This window comes from Cervus canadensis, chromosome 26 (assembly GCF_019320065.1).
Source record: "Cervus canadensis isolate Bull #8, Minnesota chromosome 26, ASM1932006v1, whole genome shotgun sequence".
NCBI classification, from domain to species: domain Eukaryota; kingdom Metazoa; phylum Chordata; class Mammalia; order Artiodactyla; family Cervidae; genus Cervus; species Cervus canadensis.
The window spans coordinates 16,662,142-16,684,842 of NC_057411.1; the positions used below are offsets into that span (position 1 = coordinate 16,662,142).

Sequence of the window (22,701 nt, forward strand, 5' to 3'; positions counted from 1 at the left end):
TTAGAGGCTATAGTCCTTCCCAAGCTTCTCTTCTGAAGGGATATTGTTTCCGGTTAGGAAACCGAGTGGCATCTCGGAGGACAATGATGACCAGTCTAGCTTGGTGGGCTCGTCCAGGAGTCCTCTGGTCCCACAACTGGGGGTTAATTTTGTCCTCCCATAGTTTTGGTCCCTCTCTATTGGATAGGGTGTAATGGATTCTTCAGTAGTAACCAGAAGTTGAGGGCTGTAGGGGCTGGAAAGCTTCCCATCGCAAGGGTGGTCCCCAGTTTATTGAGTATATCTCTTCTCAATAAGGGTGTAGGACACTCGAGGACCACCAGAAACTGGTGGGAAAATATTCGTCCATCCCAGCAACAAAGAAGTGCTCTGGTGAATCTTCTAGTAATTGTTTTTTCCTGTAACACCCAAAATAGTACAGGTTTGGAAGAAGAAGCCTCCATAGTAGGAGGTCAGGACAGAGTAGGTAGCCCTTGTGTCAACCAAGAAATTCTCGGACCTACCTGCCACATCCAGTTGCACCTTTGGCTCCAGCCCCATGATGATTATCTGTGACAGCAGGCTGGCTGGAGTAGACCGCTTCAGTCCGGTCAAACCATCATGGGGCACGGCTTGGCACTTGACCTTGAGACTCTTGGGTCCCAAGAGCAGAGTGCTATCCTATGTCCCAGTTGATGGCATTTGTAGCAAGTCATTTTAGGAGACTTGTCACAGTTTGGACATTCTTTGGCCCAATGTCCCGCCTGTCTACAGATTAGGCATTTACCTCATGAAAATGTAATTTGAACTTATTGTCAGTTAGTTAACCACAGGTGGGAATAGATATCATGATAGAAATCAGTCCAAACCTGTGCCCTGAGACTGGGAGCCTGGTAAAGCAGCCATTAAGACTTATCTGATCATTGCTCTGAGGGAATGTATGTCACTTATTTCCTCCCCTAGTCCTCCATAAGAGCAGCTTAGTGTGTTTCCAATGGTAAGTATGTCATTGGCATAGACCCACTTTAGGTAATAGCAGAAGTAATTACAAAGGAGTGGGTTATCTTGCCCCATTAGGGGCATTAGAGTATTTTAATGATAAGCAGGGTGGAGGGATGTTGCCTACAAGGGGGCAGGATCCTGGTTGTAGGAGTTAGTAAGTGGCTTAAGAACAAATTGATAAGAGGCAACTGACTGGATGTTTCATAAAAGTGGAGTAGAGATTTGACACAGGGGTATGTTTGTAACTTTAGGAGAAGGGTGGTAAGAGTTTGGGCCCAAAAGTCCTGTAGGGCTAACTCCCAAAGTGGCAAACATTATCCCTGGAAGTCCAATTGCCCTTGAAGGGATGCCACCAACAGATAGACTTCTAGCAGGCATTGTGTGTCTGTCATCTGCCCTAGCGGATTCACTGAGAGAAGCTGTTGTTGAACATGTTGAAGGAAACATGGAAGATGAAGGCCTGAGTATCTAGAGGGATTGGATATTATACACCATTTCCCTCCTAAATGTCAGCTATTTTCTGGTTGTCCCTCCAGAAGATTGTAGAATTGTGACCCCAAACTGGGCCCAGGAGAAGAGCATGAACCAAGAGGGAAGGGGGCAGGGCAAAACTTTTGAAAGAATGACATAGCCAAAGAGTGTAACATAAACTCATTAAAATTAAATGGGTCCAAGATGAGAAGTCAAATTCAGCTAAACCTTGATCCTCAATCTGCAAGCTAAATGACATACCCAGAGGGGCCAGGACAGTTCCAGCTCAGCTCAGTTCAGTCGCTTAGTCCTGCCCAACTCTTTGCAACCCCATGAACCACAGCATGCCAGGCCTCCCTGTCCATCACCAACTCCCAGAGTCCACCCAAATCCATGTCCATTGAGTCGATGATACCATTTAACCATCTCTCCCTCTGTTGTCCCCTTCTCCTTCTACCCCCAATCCATCCCAGCATCAAGGTCTTTTCAAATGAGTCAGCTCTTCGCATCAGGTGGCCAAAGTATTGGAGTTTCAGCTTCAACATCAGTCCTTCCAATGAACACCCAGGACTGATCTCCTTTAGGATGGACTGGTTGGATTTCCTTGCAGTCCAAGGGACTCTCAAGAGTCTTCCAACACCACAGTTCAAAAGCATCAATTCTTTGGCATTCAGCTTTCTTCACAGTCCAACTCTCACATCCATACATGACCACTGAAAAAACCATAGCCTTGAGTAGATGGACCTTTGTTACAAAGTAATATCTCTGCTTTTTAACATTCTGTCTAGAGTGGTCATAACTTTCCTCCTAAGGAGTAAGCACCTTTTAATTCCATGGCTGCAGTCACCATCTGGAGTGATTTTGGAGCCCAGAAAAACAAAGTCAGCCACTGTTTCCACTGTTTTCCCATCTATGTTCCATGAAGTGATGGGACCAGATGCCATGATGTTAGTTTTCTGAATGTTGAGCTTTAAGCCAACTTTTTCACTCTCCTCTTTCACTTTCATCAAGAGGCTCTTTAGTTCTTCTTCACTTTCTGCCATAAGGGTGGTGTCATCTGCATATCTGAGGGAACTGATATTTCTTCCAGCAGTCTTGATTCCAGCTTGTGCTTCCTCCAGCCCAGCATTTCTCATGATGTACTCTGCATATAAGTTAAATATATCAGGGTGACAATATACAGCCTTGACGTACCCCTTTTCCTATTTGGAACCAGTCTGTTGTTCCATGTTCAATTCTAACTGTTTCTTCCTGACCTGCATACAGGTTTCTCAAGAGGTAGGTCAGGTGGTCTGGTATTCCCGTCTCTTTCAAAGGTTTCTGCAGTGCAGCAGCTGCACTTTGCTGGAACAGCCGTGAAGAGATTCCCCACGTCCAAGGTAAGAGAAACCCAAGTGAGACAGTAGACGCTGAGAGAGGGCATCAGAGGACAGACAGACTGAATCACAATCACAGACAACTAGTCTATTTGATCTCACAGACCACAACCTTGTCTAACTCAGTGAAACTAAACCATGCCATGTGGGGCCACCCAAGAGGAAAGGGTCATGGTGGAGAGGTCTGACAGAATGTGGTCCACTGGAGAAGGGAATGGCAAACCACTTCAGTATTCTTGCCTTAAGAAATCCATGAACAGTATGAAAAGGACAGCTTCAAGGCACTGTCAAAAGACAGAGGGGTGGGTAGTTCCCCAATTGTTGGAATGCTTCGCCCACTCATTAGCATATGACACCACCCAGCCAGGTAAAACTAGCCCCACCACATTCCATGGTCCTTGCACTCTCCTCTGCAATGACCCACACCCTGCAGACTGTGCTTCTGTCTATATCCAAACAAATTCACCTCTTACCTATCGCTGTGTCTCTGAATTTTCCAATGCGCTATGTCTCCAAATTTTGCAAGGAGACATCAGAGCTGGAGCTCCATTAGGTCCTGAAACCAGGCACCATGGGTTTTGTCCAGGCTTAAGTCCCAGGAGAGAGGAACTTAAGGATGGGAGGAAAAAGCAGTGGAAAAAAACATGCGGAGGAATCCCCTTCATAACTTGCCAGAAAATCTGCTAAATACCTGACCAGTTTTCATTGGCCTGATCGTTGACACAAAGAAGATTAAAAACAGAAGAACCCCCGCTTGCTTGGGCATCAGCTACTGGGGTCCAACAGATAGTGGAGCCTTTGGGACACAATGAGGAGTAGCCCCTGCCAGAGTTCCTCAGTTGCACCCACTGCTGCTCGCCTGTTCATGGTGGGGTGGGAGGGGCGGGAGGGAGGTTGGTTCCAGGAAACAAGAAATGAGAGATTGTAAAGGAATTAAGATCTTGTTAGGCAAATGTTCTTTCAGCCTTAGGCATGAGGACCTCCTACCTTAACCAGAGGTCTTCTGGAATCTGAGACTGAGCCGCATGAGCTTTCTGCTGAGTTTGTTTTTCACTGTCCCGGTTTCCAGCATGCTGGGCTTCTTGTCACTTCCCTTGTGCTTGGTTTTCTTTGCGTTCAGCTCTCACCATGGGAGCTTTCACGGAGTTGGGCTCCAGCTGTGCCCAGTTAAATATAAGAAATGGTGCCATAGATGTCAGAGGAGTTTGTAATTTCCTTGGTTCTGTATCATCACAACAAAAATTTGAAGCAATGGACAGACCAGCGTGACAGCCCTCAGATGGACCAGTGTCACAGCTTCGTGTTACAGCTCAATTTTATTTAGAGAGTAAAGGAAAATACATCCTTGAGGCATGAGGGCATGCTGACCCAAAAGATGTGAAGAAAAGAGGCCCCTGGTTCAATTTTAGCTCCTCTCTTTGTATGTGTTTTCTCCTCCCCCTGGGCCTGCCCTATGTAAACTGAGCTAGCCAGGAGTGCTGTTTCTTTTACCTGAGATCCTCACTCCTGTCCTCAGACCTTCCTTTGTTCTATGTTCACAGGCTTTCCCCTTCCTTGTCTCTTAGTCCATTCTGGACTCCTTTTAATATTCTAACCACCTAATTTTTTAGGCCAACTCAATATAAACAAATAAGTTTCATATATAATTTTATATTATATGTATATATTATTTATATTTTATGTAATTTATATATTACTTAAAATATGTACATAATGGTGTTCACTTTTTCTTTCACTTCCCCAACAAAGGTATCTCTTCCATCAAAACCATTTTCCCCTTTTCTTGTCTGATAATCTTTCTATAAATTCTGAAGTCCAAAGGAGCTTTCAGTACATTTCCTAACAGTTTCAAAACACAAAGAACAAAAATCACTTTATATCAATATTCAAACAAAATTGTTACAAATATTTGACATGCCAAATATTTTTGGAAATGTGGCAGTAATCATGAGTGATTTAATTTAGGCATCAAGATCTGCATGGAGTCCTTTTAAATCCCTCAGAGTAAGCCACTAGTGACACTGCTTATATAAGATCAAATAGGAATCAGGCAAAGCTATGAAAAATTTTGAGATTCTTAAGCTAAAGTGTTTTTAAATATATAATTCCTGTCATAAAAATGATGCTTAGATAAATATTATTCAGTTAAAGTTTACATGGTAGCACAAAATTACCAGTAACCACAATATTGTTACTAACACAAATTAATTCCAAATCAAAAATTTTGACTCTACTCAAAATTTCTTCTTATTGAACAAAAGAAGAAACACAATTTTAAAATCTCACTTTAATTTGCATTTGTGAAAATTAGGCACCCTAAAGTATGGCTATATAACTTTTGAAACCTATTTTAGTGTTCTCCCTAATAATTGAGCAATTCATTATTCATTTTAATATTCAAAGAATACAAACAAAAGCCATCATTAGTAACCAACTAGCATTATGGTAATTACATTAATCTCTTCTTTAAAGAAAGCTACAGAATTTAAATTTTACATCCAGATTTAGATTCTTGCAAATTGTATATACTTTCATTAAAGAAATAAACTACTCAGGATGTTGCTTGTGTGCCTGCCTTATGGATAAATGCCAGTATCCTTTGCAGATGAGAGAGGAAGGTTGCAAATAAGTCATAACTTTCTCAATATTAAGAGTTGTTATCTGCTAGGAAATGTCCTCCAGCCTACCCTACAGTGATAAATGGCAAAGTGATGGTGCATACAATGGCAAGCTGCTCAGTAACCTGAAGAAGCACAGGAATGTAGTAGGTCATCATTTCCATTTTTATTAGAATTCTTTTTTTCCTCAGAGCATCTTCCTTTCAGCACTAACCAAGCCTTTTTTGAGCTCTAAGTCCTTGAGCAGATATAATTTCCATGTTGTCAAGTGCTTCTTTATGAACTTTTAAAAAATTTCATCCAGGAATTTTTTAAACTGCTACCACACTTTTTTCCTTAAAAGGACATTTACAAAGACTAGAGTATAAAAGTAATTTCTCTTTAAAATGCATATGCATTATGGGTCATATTCAAATTAAAAAAAAAATCATATCAGAGAATGTCATCTGATAATTCTTAGTCTATCTTATTTATTTTATTGGTTTACTTGGTATTCATTAATTCATTCATCCATTCCTTCATTCACTGGATGTAAGGCATTTAACTAAAATAATTATTTTAGAAAAAAAGAATTTATAAACTGACAAAAGGCAATAAAGGCAAATGGGAATAATTTTTTCCTCTGTTTATTTTCTCCTTTAATTCTTGGAAGCCAGTCTATGCTAGTCCCAATCTTGCCTGGAACTGCCAGGCTCAGATAAACAAAGACCTGATATCAGGCATACAGTTTTTAGCTTTTTTGAAAGATGCTTGTTCTGTTATAGCCACGCTTTCCGGGAAACAGACTCACTCAGAAGGACAATGCAGATAGTGGAGTGCAGTTTATTACGCCGGCGGGCCCAAGGCAGAGTCTCCTCTTAGCCAAGGACCCCGTCCCGCATTTGTGAAAATCTTTTATACCCCATGCGTACGTGTCTAAACCCACCTCCTATCCCATGTGTACGTGTCTTAACAGTCAATAGTCAATAAGCCCGCAGTTACATTCCAACCAGTTAATAATCGATAAGCCTGTGATTACATCTTGACAGATGCGAAAAAAAGTTTATGACCTGTCCGGAGACAGGTGTGATTACGGTATGCTTCCTCTTAGGCAATGAGTAGCCTGGATGTGATGTTCAGGATTCCTCTGTCTGGAGGGGGTCTTATCCTTCCATTGTCGTCCTCACAGGCACTAAGCAGAGAGTTCAGAGTCCACTGGAGAGGCAGTCGAGCACAGCCAGCACGGACAGGCCTGAGATCGAGTTCAGGCCCCATGAATTCCTTCTTCATTCCCCCCTCTTGATGCTCTTAGTTTCCACAACGAGCATCACTCATTGAGATATATTGTACCTTAGCCCTCCTGTCACCCACATGAGAGAATGCTATCAACCTCTGGGTTACAAAATTCACAAGACATTGTAGGAAGCAGGGCCCACAAAGCAGTATGATTAAGATTACTATAACAACAGTTACAATGGTTTTCCACCAGTCTCCCTTTACCCAGGAGAGAACTGAAGTCCAAAAGGGAATATTTTCATTAGACATGGCTTTCACTTGATTTTGCATATCCTTCAAGGCAGTAGATACATTTCCAGACAGGTCAGGGATGTACACACAACATTCGACTTTAATTACGGCGCAAGTCCCTCCTTGGGCTGCTGTGAGTATGTCTAATGCCATCCTATTTTGAATTACTGCCTTCCTCATCTGAATTTGTTCTTCGTTCAAAGCTTGAATGGCTTTTGTGCTGTCTAAGAGGGCCTGTTTAGTGAAATTAGTTAAGGCCTCTACCTTAACCATGATATCCGTTGTCCCTACAGAGGGTACAAACAAGGCAGCTAGATAGTCATACCATTGGAACACAGATCGTGTCCATCTTGCATGCAGATAAGGCAGGTTTACTGGAGGCTGGTGTAGGCCAGGCTTAATACTGCCATGGGCAAAAGCAAATCCTAATGTGCAACGCCCCACCCAGCCAACTGGTAACCATGGCCATAAGTTAAGCCCACAGAGCCACTGGGTCCCATTGGGGGCTACCCAGCGGATTCCAGGATTATATTTCCAGTCGGAACCGGGCCACTGAACAGACTGATTGGGGTGATAGGTAACTTCCAAGATTTGTTTACATTGTTCAGGGGGCAAATAACCCATATATTTTAATTCTTTTGGGTCTAGGGGGTGGTCTCCAAATCCAACTTTCTGTTCTTTTTGTTCCCAGCAAATAGTAGCAGGGGTAACCAACTGTCCTTTCTCGGGAGTCATCCAGAAGTATTCATCCCAGACCTGGTAGTATTGCTCAAGGTACCGGGAGGCCTGTCCCCCTTTTGTAAGAGAACCCTTCTCCTTCTTATTTTTCATATATGAGGTATAAGCCTTTGTTACTTCCGTAAGGCTGGTGTTTATGTTAAATGTAACCCTATGTCCCTGGCCCACTGGTGGCTTCTTCTTACACCAGGAGAGCAAAGAAAGGTTATGATTGGTGAGAGAAAGAAAAGTCCCTTTCTGTTGCTCTAAAAAGGAACACAGTGGCATAAAGTCCCCATAACGGAGTGGCGATACCCACCAGGGGAGTCCGTCCATTACTGACAGGGGCATGGCCCCGCATACCCAACAGTTGGAGGAGTTGTGGAAGTTCGCGTAGGAATGTGCCCACGAGATGAAGACGTTGTCCTGTGCAGGAACACTGGTCAGGTTCAGGATTGCGTTGAAGAGGCCGAGCAGCAGGAGTCGTTTACCCAGCTCCATCCTGTAGAGAGCTCGTCCGGGATCTCGTTCTCTTCTTCCTCTTCAGAATGATCTTGGTTCCCCGTGGGTCGGTGGGGTCCTTCTGGGTGGTCCACTCAGCGTCTTTCGGGTCAGTGTTATATGCCTTCTTCGCTCTGGTGTGATGGATCCAAGGGGCAATGCCTGCAACTTTAACTGCGGTAGGAGTGGTTAAAACAACAGTATAAGGACCTTTCCACCGGGGGGCTAGGGAGTCATGTTTCCAGTCTTTCACCCATACCTGGTCCCCTGGTATAAACTCATGCATTTGCTCCCCCAAGGGGAACGGTATTCTTTCTTGCACAAACTTAGTTACTTGATTAATTACCTTACCTAGTTGTTCCATCTGCTGTGATATCCCGTCTCCTCCTACCTGGAGTATATCAGTTGTTACCTGTCTTATTATGGGAGGAGGCCTCCCATACACAATTTCATAGGGAGAGTAGCCATGGGACCGTGGGGTCATCCTGAGTTTGAGCAAGGCCATGGGAAGTAAATCCACCCAGGAACAGTCAGTCTCTATAATCCACTTAGAAAGTGTCTCCTTTAGTGTCCGGTTAGTTCGTTCTACCATTCCGGAGCTCTGAGGCTGGTAGGCAGTGTGTAACTTCCATTTTACATTCATGGCTTTACTTACTTGTTGTATCAGATCCGATATGAAGGCTGGCCCGTTATCTGATCCTATGCTGGTGGGGAATCCAAATCGAGGAACTATCTCCCTAAGCAAGCTCCGAGCCACTTCAGATGCTCTTTCAGTTCGGGTGGGGAAGGCCTCCACCCATCCCGAGAATGTACATACCAAGACCAACAGGTAACGAAAATGACGATATGGCTTCATCTCAGCGAAGTCCACTTCCAGATGTTCAAAAGGAAGGGTACCTTTTAATTGGATGCCTGGGGGTTTTGGTCTGCACCCTGGAGCGGCGTTAATCTGAGAGCAGGCGTTACAATTTTGGGATTCCATTCTACATAGAGAGGAGAGGCGAGGAACCAGAAAATACCTTCGGATCAAGTCCTCCAGTTTGTCATGTCCTAGGTGAGTCATACGATGAGCTTGGCTCACCAGAGAGGGGGCCATCCTTTCAGGCACTAGTAGCTTACCACCTGGCAGTTCCCACCATCCTTTCTCTGTTTTGGTGGCTCCCTCCGCTTCAGCTAGCTGGTTCTGGGCCTCGGTGTATGTCGGGGAGTCTAGGGCCAGCTCGGGTAGCTCAGCTAGGACAAATGTCCTCATGGGGATTTCCCCGGATTCTTTCCTGTCCTCGGCTGCTCGCCTGGCGGTCTCATCAGCCAGTCTATTTCCTCGAGCCTGTGGGGTGTCTTCCTTCTGGTGCCCACGGCAGTGTATGACTGCTACCTCCGTGGGACTCCAGACAGCGTCTAACAGAATCAGGATCTCTTCCTTATTCTTAATGTCCTTTCCATTGGCCGTTAGAAGGCCTCTCTCCCGGTATAGGGCCCCATGTACGTGGAGTGTAGCGAAAGCATACCGGGAGTCAGTGTAGATGTTCACTCTCTTGCCCTTTGACAGCTGCAGTGCCCGGACTAAGGCCCATAGCTCTGCTCGTTGGGCTGACCAGTGCTGTGGCAAGGGGCCGGCCTCTATAACAGTCCTCTCTGTCACTACAGCATAGCCTGACAGTCGCTGTCCTAGCTTTACCAGGCTGGTGCCATCAGTATACAGAGTCCAGTCAGGATTTGAAATTGGCCTGTCTCGGAGGTCTGGACGGCTAGCATAGACCTCCTCTAAGACTTCCTTGCAATCGTGAGTGGGTCCTCCTTCTCCCACTGGGAGAAGCGTTGCCGGATTTAAGCCCTGGCAAGGTTCAATACGGAGGTTGGGGTTTTCACATAGCAGTCCCTGGTATTGAATAATCCGGGAATTTGACAGCCATTTGTGGGGGTCTCCTCGAAGGAGGGTGTTGACTTCATGTGGGACTTTTACGATCAGGTCCTGGCCAAAAGTCAGCTTCGTGGCCTCCCGTACCAGTAAGGCGACTGCAGCCATGGCCCGCAGACAGCCAGGCCAACCGGTGGCAACGTGATCAAGTCGCTTTGAAAGATAAGCTATTGGCCTGTCCCACGTTCCCAAGGTTTGAGTCAAAACCCCCATGGCTGTTTTATCTTTCTCAGTCACATACAAGGTGAATGGTTTGGTGAGGTCTGGCAATCCCAAGGCGGGGGCGGAGGTGGTTGCTAGCCTCAGCTCCTCAAAGGCTTCCTGCTGTTTTTCAGTCCAGTTTACGGGATTTTCTTCAGGCCCTGTCAGGAGCTCAAATAAGGGCTGGGCTATTTGAGAGTACCTTGGAATCCAAATCCTGCAGAATCCAGTGGCCCCTAGGAACTCCCTGACTTGCCGCTGAGTCTTAGGCGTGGGGAGCCTCAGAATTACTTCCTTTCTAGATTGGTCCAGCAACCTTGTGCCTTCCCTTAAGACAAACCCCAAATACCTTACCTCCTCCTTGCAGATTTGTGCCTTTTTCCTGGACACCCGGTATCCCGCTTCTGCCAGCAATTGGAGGAGCGCTTGGGTCCCTTCCCAGCATTCTTCCCAGGTCTCAGCGGCCAGCAACAGGTCGTCCACATATTGCAGGAGCCAACATCCATACCTTTCAGGCTGGAAAGGTTCCAGGTCCGAGGCCAAGGCTTCTCCAAAGATGGTTGGCGCGTTTTTGAATCCTTGCGGGAGGCGAGTCCAGGTGAGCTGCTGCTTATTGCCTCCGATGGGGTCCTCCCATTCAAAGGCAAAGATGGGTTGTGATGCAGGTGCTAGGCGTATACAGAAAAAGGCATCTTTGAGGTCCAAACAAGTATAGATCCTTGTCTTAGGTGGGAGGAGGCTAAGTAAGGTATAGGGGTTTGGGACGGTCGGGTGCAGAGTTACAGCGGCCTGATTGACCAATCTGAGATCCTGCACAGGCCTATAGTCTTGTCCTCCTTCCTTTTTTACCGGCAAGATTGGTGTGTTCCAGGCTGATTGACATTCTACCAGGATGCCTGCCTGTTTTAGCCTGTTGATGTGAGGCAGAATCCCAATTCGGGCTTCTATGGGTATTGGGTATTGACGCTTTCTCACCGGGGTTGCGCCAGGTTTGAGTTCTATTATTACAGGGGCTTGTTGTCTAGCTAGCCCAGGGGGGTTATCTTCGGCCCAGACCTCAGGGAACAGCTGAGTCAGCCTTCTCTCCAACTCTGTTGCCTGGTCTTGTTTATCTCCAGGAGGCTCATGTAGCCTCCATTCGTCTTGAGGGGGCACAGAGAGGGAGAGTAAGTAGGTAGTTGTGCCCACCCGAAAAGTGGGCCTCTCTTCAGGAGAGAAAGTCACTTGTGCTCCCAGTTTGGAGAGTAAGTCTCTCCCCAGCAGGGGTACTGGGCACTCAGGGATATAGAGGAACTCATGAGTCACTTGGTGACCCCCCATCTGACATTTTCTGGGCTGGCAAAACGACTTAACCATTTCTTCTCCCGAAACCCCAGTTACAGCAGCAGTCCTTTTAGACAGTGGCGCCACTGGTTTAGTTACCACTGACAATTCTGCCCCGGTGTCCACCATAAAGTCAATGTCTTGGTCCCCAATTTTTAAAGTCACCATGGGCTCTCGGGGACCTGCTGTCTTCGAGCCCCGGCATCCCTATTCAGTCTCTATGTTAGTGAGTTCTGCAACTGGGAGGGATTTATTTTCCTTTCTTCCTTCTGGGCACTCATTCTTCCAATGACCAAACCCGCGGCATCGGGCACATTGATTTGGCTGTAATGGAGCCCGTGGTCTCCGTTGGGACCGGTTGGAGGGCTGTCCTGACCTCGAAGCTAGGGGGGTCTTCTTTGCTCTGGCGGTGGAAAAGTCTCCGGAAGACTTCCCAAGCGCAGCAGCCAACATTGCAAACCTCTCATCTGTTCTCCTCTGCTCGTCTTTATACCTCTTCTCGTATTTCTTTTCTATTTCCGTGTCCCTATTCCGGAACACCTTGTCTGCTATCTCAATCAACTGAGAGCTAGACATGGATAGAACTCCCTCGGTCTTTTGAAGCTTTCGTTTTATGTCAGGAAATGCTTGCGAGATGAATGACGAATTTATAACAATCTGGGAGCCCGTAGCTTCTGGATCTATGGGTGTATAGAGTCTGTAGGCCTCACAAAGTCTCTCGTAAAATTCGGAGGGTGACTCGTTTCCCTTCTGAACTATTCCGGCCGGTTTAGACATGTCCATCGGCCTCCGGGCTCCCCTTCTAAGCCCTTGTATAATCGCTGTCCGGTATCTTTCTAATTGGATTTTTCCCTCCTCTGTATTATAGTCCCAGTTAGGTCTGTCAATGGGGAAGGCTTGTTCTATCCACCTCTCTGGGTTAGCAGTGCCCTCAGGGACCATCTCCTGTAACCATTTCCTTGCCTCAGCGTTGATCCTGTATCTCTCTTCTGTACTGAAGAGGGATGATAGTAATTGCATTATATCGTCCCAGGTTGGTCGATGAGTGCGGAAAATAGTCTCCATTAGTCTAGTCATGCCCTGGGGTTCCAACGAGTAAGAGGGGGTGTGTTTTTGCCAGTTCAGTATATCAGTTGATGAAAAGGGCTGATAGTAATAGGTTACAGGAGCTTGGTGATAATTACCATCCTCCCCTATCATTGGGGGTTGCTGAACTTCTCTGAGGGGCATCTGTAAGGGTATTTTTTCCTCTGGCTCTTTTGCAGAGCGGAGCCTTTGTTTAATTCCAGTGGTTCCTCCCCCTCGTCCGGGAGTACTTACCGGGAGTGGAGGGTAGAGTTTAGGGAACGTAGGAGCAGCATCCGGGGTGGTAGAGTCCAGTGGGCTCATTGCCCCTCCAGTTGAGGTTGGAGCCTGCCGGGAGGGCGGCTCTACAACCTGTGGAGCTGTCGGGACTGTTGAGGAGTCCGGGAGGCTTACCGGTCCCTGGCTGCTTCCTCCGGTGGCCACGGCGTTACTAGCTGGCGGAACCATCATCCAATACGGCGGTGGGGGGAGCTCATCTCCTTCAGGGTCCTGTAAAATTTCCTTCTCATCCTTGGTTATCCTTTGAGCCATCAAGATTTTTCCTTCCCCGCCATGAGCATAAAAACGGGCCCATTTGGGGGGATCTTGGGCTATTCCCAGCCAAGAGTCTATGTACGGGAACTGATCAGGGTGTCCGGGGTTTCCCGTAACTATAGCATAGACTGCCTTTATGAGATTTAAGTCCATAGTTCCCTCTGGTGGCCAGCCAACTCCCATTGAAGGCCACTCGGCTTCACACAGGGTACGGAGCCGGCCGGGTGTCATTTTCTTCCCATAGTCTCCATCGAATCCTTTCTTAAAATTCTTAATCATATTCTCCAATACAGTGGCCTTAGATCCGCTTCCTCCCATTTTCTTACCTCTGGATTCCCACGTCCCAGGGCCTTCCCGAGAAGCCAATTTACCTGTCTCCACTGGCAGGGGAGATGATGGGTCACACAGCAGATGGGTACCTCCTGGGGGAGGGCAGAATACGAGCACGCAGAAATCAATATCCTCTTTGTAAAAAAAGAAAAACCTGTGGCGACAGCTCGGCACGTTCCCTAGGATGGCGTGGACACACCTCCTGACTGGCCTTCTTAAACCCTAAGTTCCCTCTCTTTATCCCTGGCACGGCCGTCGACCTGAGTGCCGAGCAGCTATTGTCGCCAACCCAAACCAGTTTCCTATGCGGCTCCCTTCTGGTCCCTCCCAGGGGGGTGATCAGGCCCCCTCTTCCACCCTACTGGGTGGGCTCCTCCTCACCTGAGCGCTCAGTTCCCTGCTGCCGTCCACTACCTGTCAAAGCGAAGAAACCGGGCTTTGAAAGGCTGAATTCTTCCAGAGGGGCGAGGCGCCTTCCCCCCTCTAGGAGATTCAAGTCCCAAAGCCTCGGGGTGGCCTCAAATGAGACCTGTCTCCTCAAAGTGAGGAGTTTCCCGGCCCATGCACCAAATGTTATAGCCACGCTTTCCGGGAAACAGACTCACTCAGAAGGACAATGCAGATAGTGGAGTGCAGTTTATTACGCCGGCGGGCCCAAGGCAGAGTCTCCTCTTAGCCAAGGACCCCGTCCCGCATTTGTGAAAATCTTTTATACCCCATGCGTACGTGTCTAAACCCACCTCCTATCCCATGTGTACGTGTCTTAACAGTCAATAGTCAATAAGCCCGCAGTTACATTCCAACCAGTTAATAATCGATAAGCCTGTGATTACATCTTGACAGATGCGAAAAAAAGTTTATGACCTGTCCGGAGACAGGTGTGATTACGGTATGCTTCCTCTTAGGCAATGAGTAGCCTGGATGTGATGTTCAGGATTCCTCTGTCTGGAGGGGGTCTTATCCTTCCATTGTCGTCCTCACAGGCACTAAGCAGAGAGTTCAGAGTCCACTGGAGAGGCAGTCGAGCACAGCCAGCACGGACAGGCCTGAGATCGAGTTCAGGCCCTATGAATTCCTTCTTCAGTTCCTACAATTTTTCCATTAGCTCTAAAATTCATAAGACTTGACAAACACTTTATTGGACAAGAAACCATTTTCCTAGCATGAACTCACTGCATATATGTAGTGCTAGAGTGATTGAGGTTCTGTCTTGCTTCATTTCCTCAGTGATTAAAAATAAGCATGATATTAAGAATTATTAGAACTAGGTTTACATAGTAACTCTGTTTATGTACATAAACATTTGACAATGTTTTTGACGTTGTATTTTATAAACTGTAAAATGTCCATTATAATATCTAGCTGCATGAATGTTGAAAGGATTAAATTAGATTTTATATTTAAAGTGTGTAGCATCTTTTGAATTTCCAGGGAATCCATTGACCACTGGTGACTTCCATAACTATCCAAGTTGCCTCAAATACAAAGATATGAAAACATTAATTTGAAATGATACATGAACCCCAATATTCATAGCAGCATTATTTACAATTGGCAAGATATGGAAGCAACCTGTGTCCATCAACAGATGAACAGATAAAGAAGATGGTATATATATATGTATATATATATACATATGTATATATATATATATATATGTATACATATATATATATAATGGAATATTACTCAGCCCTAAAAAGAATGAAATTTTGCCATTTGCACAATGTGGATGGACATGGAGGATATTAGGCTTAGTGAAATAAGTCAGACAGATAAAGACAAATAATGTACAATACAACTTAAATGCAGAATTAAAAAAATAAAACAAAATTGTGAAGATAGCAAAAAGAAGGAAACAATTACAGAATATAGAGAACAAATTAGCAGTTACCAATGCAGAGAAGGAATGAAGGAGGGGTAAGCTAGGAGTAAGGAATTAAGAGGTACAAACTATTGTGTATAAAATAAATCAGCTACAATAATATATTGTACAACATATAGAACGTAGCCAATATTTTATAATAACTATAAATGGTATATAGTGTTATTTGCTCAGTTGTATCTGACTCATTGCAAACCTATTGACTGTATCTGGGCAGGCTCCTCTGTTAATGGAATTCTCCAGGCAAGAGTATTGGAGTCGTAGCCATTCTCTTCTCCAGGGGATCTTCCCAACCTAGTGATCGAACCAAGGTCTCCTGAATAGCAGTCAGGTTCTTCACCATCTGAACCACAAGTATAACCTTTAAAGACTGCAAATCATTATGCTGTATACCTGTAACTTACATAATGCTCTACACCAATTATATCTCAACTAAAAAATGTGGATTAAAGTTGCCTCTCAAGGGTGAAAACTCAATGTTCTTGTTCATGACAGAAGATATTCAGACTAAAAATTGCTAAATGAATATTAATGATTGATATACCAAGAAAAGCAGTATGGCCTGAATGATAAACGTTGTCAGCTTCATTTTCACTTTTATTTATAGAATTCTCTGAGCTTCGAGTAGGAAAACTGTCCATAGGTGGTGTATTTCTAATTTATTGTTGTCCTTGTTTCTTCATCACTAAGTTGTGTCTAACTTGAGACTCCACTGACTATAGCCCACCAGGCTTCTTTGTCAGTGGCACTTTCCAGGCAAGAGGACTGTAGTGGGTTGCCATTTCCTTCTCCAGGGGATCTTCCCAACCCAGGGAATGAACCCAGGTCTCCTGCATAGCAGGTGGATTCTTTACACTGAGAGACCAGGAAAGCCCCCTATCTTTCTATTTTAAGTAGAGTCAAAAGAACAATAATATTATAAATACATGCCATGAATTTGTTAATTATTTACTGCAATGAACCTCCTTTGCTATAGTAAATTCTTTGTAATGACACTCAGCAGAGACTTTTTGTAGTAGATTTCTTTATTAACATAGTAGTATATTTCTTTATAACATGAATAAAAGTGAAATTCTCTTTCATGTCTGACTCTTTGTGACTGCCCTGGACTATACAGTCAATGGAATTCTCCAGGCCAGAATACTGGAGTGGGTGTGCTTAGTCACTCAGTCGTGTCCGACTCTTTGTGACCCCATGAACTGTAACCTACAAGGCTCCTCTGTCCATGAGATTTTTCCAGGCAAGAATACTGGAGTGAGTAGCCTTTCCTTTCTCCACGGGGTCTTCCCAACCCAGGGATTGAACCCAGGTCTCCTGCATTTCACGAGGATTCTTTACCAGCTGAGCCACAAGGGAAGCCTCTTTATAATATATATGCTCTCTGTATCTATGAAAGGCACTTTTGTTCTCCAACATGTCTATAATAAAGGACAGGCAATTCTTGTTAACGAATGTTCTTGGGATGTGTACAGCACAGCCTTATTAGTGAGATCAACAAATAACAAGGCTGTTTTGGTAATCATGTGCATATGTATTTTTTTTTTTCCTCAGAGGATTTGCAATGTCCTTGCCTTACACCATTTTCTACTTTATATAGACTGATAATATGGTCAGGTTCTAATGTACTTTCTATTTTTCATAATTTATTAGACTTAATTTTAAAACATGTCCTGACTTGTTCTCACATTATAGTATTTTAAATAAAGGTTTGAATTAAAAGCTTTCCTTGATTTTCTTTTTTTTTCTTTTCAACATGCTGTTGGTTGGGTAAATAGAATCTTAGTAAATGAAATAATGGGAGAGTTTATATATATGAATAAATTAGACAAAACGTTATCATAAGAGATATCCTGGAAAGAGCACAAACACAAGTTTCTAAAATATATAAGAAAAATATTTTACAATCTGGAATATTAGCAATTACCCATAAACTAAAATTATATTGCAGATATCTAAAGATGAATTATGCATGATCATACTTGAACTAGCTATGTCACTCTCTGGTTAAGATATGACACCTTCTGATTCAGACGCATTGACTCTATTGCACCTATATCAATTATTAAATTCAATGCACCATATATTGACAGTTGTATCTCCAATGAATAAGGCATACAATTTATTCAGTCAACATTACTTAACACTGCCTCTAATATATCATGAAAAAAACATATTATCTTTGACAACATTCAAGGGTAAAATACATATTCTGGAGCCCATAATGATTCAGCATTCAAAAATGATGTCCATAATTTAAAGTGTAAATATATCACATTTAATTCATTGCTATGCTTCTGATTAAGCATACAGACTAATATTCAAAATCAACTATATTGAGATACAGAAACTATTAAGCAATGAGTTTGTATTTTTCACACTATCTAAAAATATTAATAAATATAAATATTTAATAGGATATACAATTGTACAAAGCTAAAATTTTATATAGTATTTTATCAGCCAATGTTCTCCAGAAACACAGAACCAATAAAATATTTATAGTGAGATTTATTTCAATGAAATTACATGCAATTTTCAGAGCTACCAAGTCTGAAATTTGTAAGACAGGTCAGCAAGCTGGAAAGCTCTTTATTAGGAGCTGATGTTGTGCTCTCTCTCTCTCTCTTTTTTTTTTTTTTTCACATTGTGGAAAAATATCCCACATGCATTTTATATCCAACAGGGCATTGCCTTACACATTGTTCCCCTTCCAGAAACTGGTCCTTTCAGACCCTCATATCCTATCAGGGTCTCCCAGAGATTTTAAGTCTATGTTTTAGAGGCATGAAGTATACTCTCACTGAGTATATTTTAATTTTGTAGATTAGTATTTCTTAAAATGGAATTCTCAAAAGTATTTTCTAAATTTCAAAAGGGTTTGGTTTTGCCTTAAAAAGGATTTGGTTATCACTAAAAATTAAAAATCACTATTCTAGGTATTAATTTTACAGTGTAGAATGTTTCTCTCTCAATAAATGAATATTCTTTCTTTAGATAATGAGAATGATATAGATTATGGTTTTCCACACTTTCCCCTTTTACTTGGAAATACACAACAAAACTCAGTGCTGACTGTAGTAACCACTTTCTCTCTTTGCAGTGTAATTATCAGCCCATATGTCTTCATCTTCACTTAATCACAAATTGTCCTATTTTATATGTCGTCTTTTGTTCCTTGCTTCAAATTCTCTTCAAATAGTGGTAAAATGTAGACTAAATAAATTATAGCTAAGTTGAATCTAAATGTTAGGAATTCCTTTCCTCAATAGCAGCAACTTTTTAAAAAGTATTTACCATGTGCCAGGGCATTATGCTAATCAATTTACTGTAAATTTTTGTAAAACCCTATGATGTAGGTACTACTATCAATCCCCACTCTACAGAAATGCAAAGAACTGAGAAGTCTTCCAGAGTTTCATGAAAAGATCCTGAAGAGACTCAAGTGTGGATGAATCCAAGCTCAGGCTCCCAATCACAATGTATATGGCATCCCAAGCCACACGTTCTACTTTGCATTATTGATGGATTTTCTAAGATGCTTTGTGGGAGAGTATTCACTACTGCATCCAACAAAGCAGAACTCTGTCTTTTAACAAACGTTTGGTTCTTCCACTAATGTTTCCTATCTCCTCATCCCTCTTTAGTGGAGTCCAAGCTCATCCTTCAACTCTGGTCCCCCGTGGTTATCTCAGTACAGACCCTTTCCCTCACAACCTGGTAACCCCAGCAGCCTGTTCCCTCACACAAGATCTCCTAACAGGGCTCCAACTCCTCAGACTGGTGATCCTTCAGGCACTTGTTTCCCAGAGCAGAACCCTCAGGCCATGTTTTTCCAATAAAGCTGTGATTCATATACCCCAGCAGACAGCAATACCCCTAAAGCATAGTTTCTCAGAGACTTTTCCTCACAAAGGTCCATCCCCAACCCCTAGGTAAGGGAAATTTTCCATTTCCAAGTTTGTCTCTGAAATAAACTATTTTCCCCGTCATTATCTTTTACTGCTTCTTATTCACTCTTTTCAACTTCCCCCAGCACCTTATGGCCTAATTTCAGTTCCTGGGCTCTCCCCAAAACTCACTCAATGTTTACAAAGTTGCCAAACTGCTCTGTGCTTTACTTCCCTCTTCCTGCTGCTACAGTCTTGGGGAAGAATTCTTCTTCCTCAAAGAAGTCTCAGTTTGGCCTCTAAAACCTTTCAACTGATTGTACAAAGCCCATCCACTTTATCTTCACTTAGTGACCCAGTGGTAAAGAATCTCTCTGCCAATGCAGGAGACACAGGTTTGAAAGACCTGTGTTGGAAAGATCCCCTGGAAGGAGAAATGGCAACCCACTCCAGTATTCATTCCTGGAGAGTCCCATGGAAAAAGGAGCCTGGCAGGCTACATTCCACAGGGTCACAAAATATCGGACATAACTGAGCAACAGAGGACACAGAGTCAGCTGATTAGTAGATGTTAACAATACAGACTTTTAACACACCAACCATGTGTATGACAAATAATGTCTTCACAGCAACACCTATATTAGTGTTTAATTGAAGAACTGATCACTATAGTTAAGTTGACACACAAACCTAATCATCACAAATAGTGTGTAAATGAATTACTGAATAATTTGTTCATTTTATATTTAAAATAAAATAAGCACTAGATTTTAAACAAAATATTTTTAAAATTTGTAAAATTATATAAGACTTTAATTAGTTTTATGTGGCTTTTCCAGATAAGATGAAGTATTGAAAGATATAATTCTCCCAGGATACTGTGTTTTAGGGATGGCATAATCCACTACTGCTGAATAGCCCAATTGCCAGTTTGCCTTCTTACATAGGATACTAATTCAAAAAACCCAAAGACTTGCTTAAATAAGAGTCTTAAGAAAAAAACATAATTTTTTCAGTAATAATAATCAAAATTACCTTATTTAGGTTTTGCTATTCCACTACAGCAAAGATTAGTAATTTACTTTCAACATTCACTCTCACTTTCTTCCCTTTGTTACAGAAACCTGGGCTCTAAGCTTGATCTCAGGCTATTCAGGATTCATTCTACGTTTGTGAATCCTCCTTGTAGCTAGGTGTGAACATATATAACTAATTTTGACCAATAGGATACATTAAAATAAAATAAAAAATTCTGTGGTAACTCCATTGTTATTCATCCCCTTAAATACAACTTCCTTCCTTTATTTTCTTTCTGCTAGCTGAAATGCAGATATTTTTGGACATAGAACAGTTTTGAAATATGAATAAAATCCTTGAAAGTAGAGCCAAAACACAGAAGATCTCTGCATATCTGGATTTATTATGAATTGCCTACTTGTAAATTTTTAAATGAGAGAAATAAACTTGCCGATGCCATTTCAAAACTAACATAGATGATACATTTAACTATACAGCTAATTCAAGTAAAGCATCCAGAAAAATAAATTATATGTTTACAGGATAATTTTAAAATTAAGTTTTGTTTGTTTGTTTGTTTAGTACAAGGGAATTAGAAAAAACAATGCGTGGCAAGAGAAAAATATCCTTTTTCATTTCTAATACAAGTCCCCTTTTCTTCCATATTTCTCTCCATTTTCTCTTTTTACTTTTTCCCTCACCTTCACAAATATTTACATAACAACCAGGTGGAGCAATGGTGGACAATCTGCCCTCCAATGAAGGAGATGGGGCTCAATCCCTGGGTTGGGAAGATTTCCTGGAGTAGGAAATGGCAACTCACTCCATACTATTGCCTGAAAAATTCCATGGACAGAGGAGTCTGGCGAGCTACAGTCCATGGGATTGCAAAGAGACGTGACTGAGCAACTGATTGGCTGACTGATTCTAAGTATCAGACAAAATACTCTTTGGCTTTGCTGGTTTTGTACTTAACTATTGAACCAATGGCACCCGACTCCAGTACTCTTGCCTGGAAAATCCCATGGATGGAGGAGCCTGGTTGGCTGCAGTCCATGGAGTCGCTAAGAGTCGGACATGACTGAGCGACTTCAGTTTCACTTTTCACTTTCATGTGCTGGAGGAGGAAATGGCAACCCACTCCAGTGTTCTTGCCTGGAGAATGCCAGGGACGGGGGAGCCTGGTGGGCTGCCGTCTGTGGGGTCGCACAGAGTCAGACACGACTGAAGCGACTTAGCAGCAGCAGCAGCATTATTGAACCAGTGGAATCTGTTGTTAAGAGCACAGAGTTAACAAAAAAAAAAAAGAAATACAACAACAACAACAAAAAAAAAGCACAGAGTTTGGGGCCAAACAACTGAGTCCAAATCCTGGCTCTATCACTGAAAAGTGGAGTCCAAATCCTAGTTCACATATATATATTGTATAGTTAGTATGGATAATTAGTCCTGTTACCTGCAACATCTCTGGGTCTGATTTGATTGATCAAACCTTCTCAGTATATGCCATATTTTCTTGGTTCTTTGCTTGTATGGTAATTTGTCATTTGATACCAAACACAACACCCTTATGCCAGAAAGCAAAGAGGAACCAAAGAAACTTGATTAAAGTGAAAGAGAAGAGTGAAAATCTGGCTGAAAACTCAACATTCAAAAAACTAAAATCATGGCATCCTGTCCCATCACTTCATGGCACATAGACGGGGAAACAACGGAAACAGTGGCAGACTTTATTTTCTTGGGCTGCAAAGTAACTGCAGATGGTGACTGCAGCCATGAAATTAAAAGACACTTGCTCCTTGGAAGAAAAGCTATGACCAAGCTAGACAGCATATTAAAAAACAGAGACATTACTTTGCTGACAAAGTATGGTTCTTCCAGTAGTCTCGTATGGAGGTGAGAGTTGGATCATAAAGAAAGCTGAGCACTGAAGAACTGATGCTTTTGTACTATGATGTGGAGAAGACTCTTGAGAGTCCCTTGAAAAGCAAGGAGCTCAAACCAGTCAATCCTAAAGGAAATCAGTCCTGAATATTCATTGGAAGGATTGATGCTGAAGCTGAAGCTCCAATACTTTGGCACCTGATGCAAAGAACTGACTCATTGGAAAAAGACCATGATGCTGGGAAAGGTTGAAGTCAGGAGAAGCAGACAACAGAGAATGAGATGGTTAGATGCCAAACCTCACTCGATGGACATGAGTTTGACCAGCTCTGGGAGTTGACGATGGACAGGGAAGCCTGGTGTGCTACAGTCCATGGGGTTGCAAAGAGTTGGACACTACTGAGCACCTGAACTGACTGACTGACTGACTGATTGCAAATTTCACCTTGTGCATTGAATATTTTTA

At 43.0% G+C, this 22,701-nt stretch overlaps 2 protein-coding genes across 2 annotated transcripts in view; both read right to left on the minus strand.

The window, feature by feature from the left end:
* Nucleotides 1-11,780, minus strand: LOC122428007. The gene is made up of 3 exons (XM_043447618.1): nt 8,226-11,780; nt 504-660; nt 1-200 (listed from the first exon to the last, which is right to left on the minus strand). The coding sequence occupies exons 1-3, from the start codon at nt 11,778-11,780 to the stop codon at nt 1-3; spliced, it is 3,912 nt and encodes a 1,303-aa protein (XP_043303553.1).
* The window catches only part of LOC122428442, a 20,196-nt gene continuing 9,226 nt past the window's right edge, over nt 11,732-22,701 (minus strand). The window contains exons 2-3 of the mRNA XM_043448472.1: nt 13,604-13,654; nt 11,732-13,187 (exon numbers count right to left, since the gene is read on the minus strand). Of these exons, the coding sequence (XP_043304407.1) occupies nt 11,820-13,148 (1,329 nt within the window). The 5' untranslated portion in view covers nt 13,149-13,187; nt 13,604-13,654 and the 3' untranslated portion in view covers nt 11,732-11,819. The remainder of the gene's footprint in view (nt 13,188-13,603; nt 13,655-22,701) is intronic.

Coding starts and splice junctions, on each gene's coding strand:
- LOC122428007 (XM_043447618.1), bottom strand. CDS start 11,780: ATGGTGACTTTAAAAATTGGGGACCAAGACATTGACTTTATGGTGGAC. Junction 661..8,225: donor CCACCGACCCACGGGGAACC/AAGATCATTCTG, acceptor ACTGGGACATAG/GATAGCACTCTGCTCTTGGG. Junction 201..503: donor GGTGCAACTGGATGTGGCAG/GTAGGTCCGAGA, acceptor TTACTACTGAAG/AATCCATTACACCCTATCCA.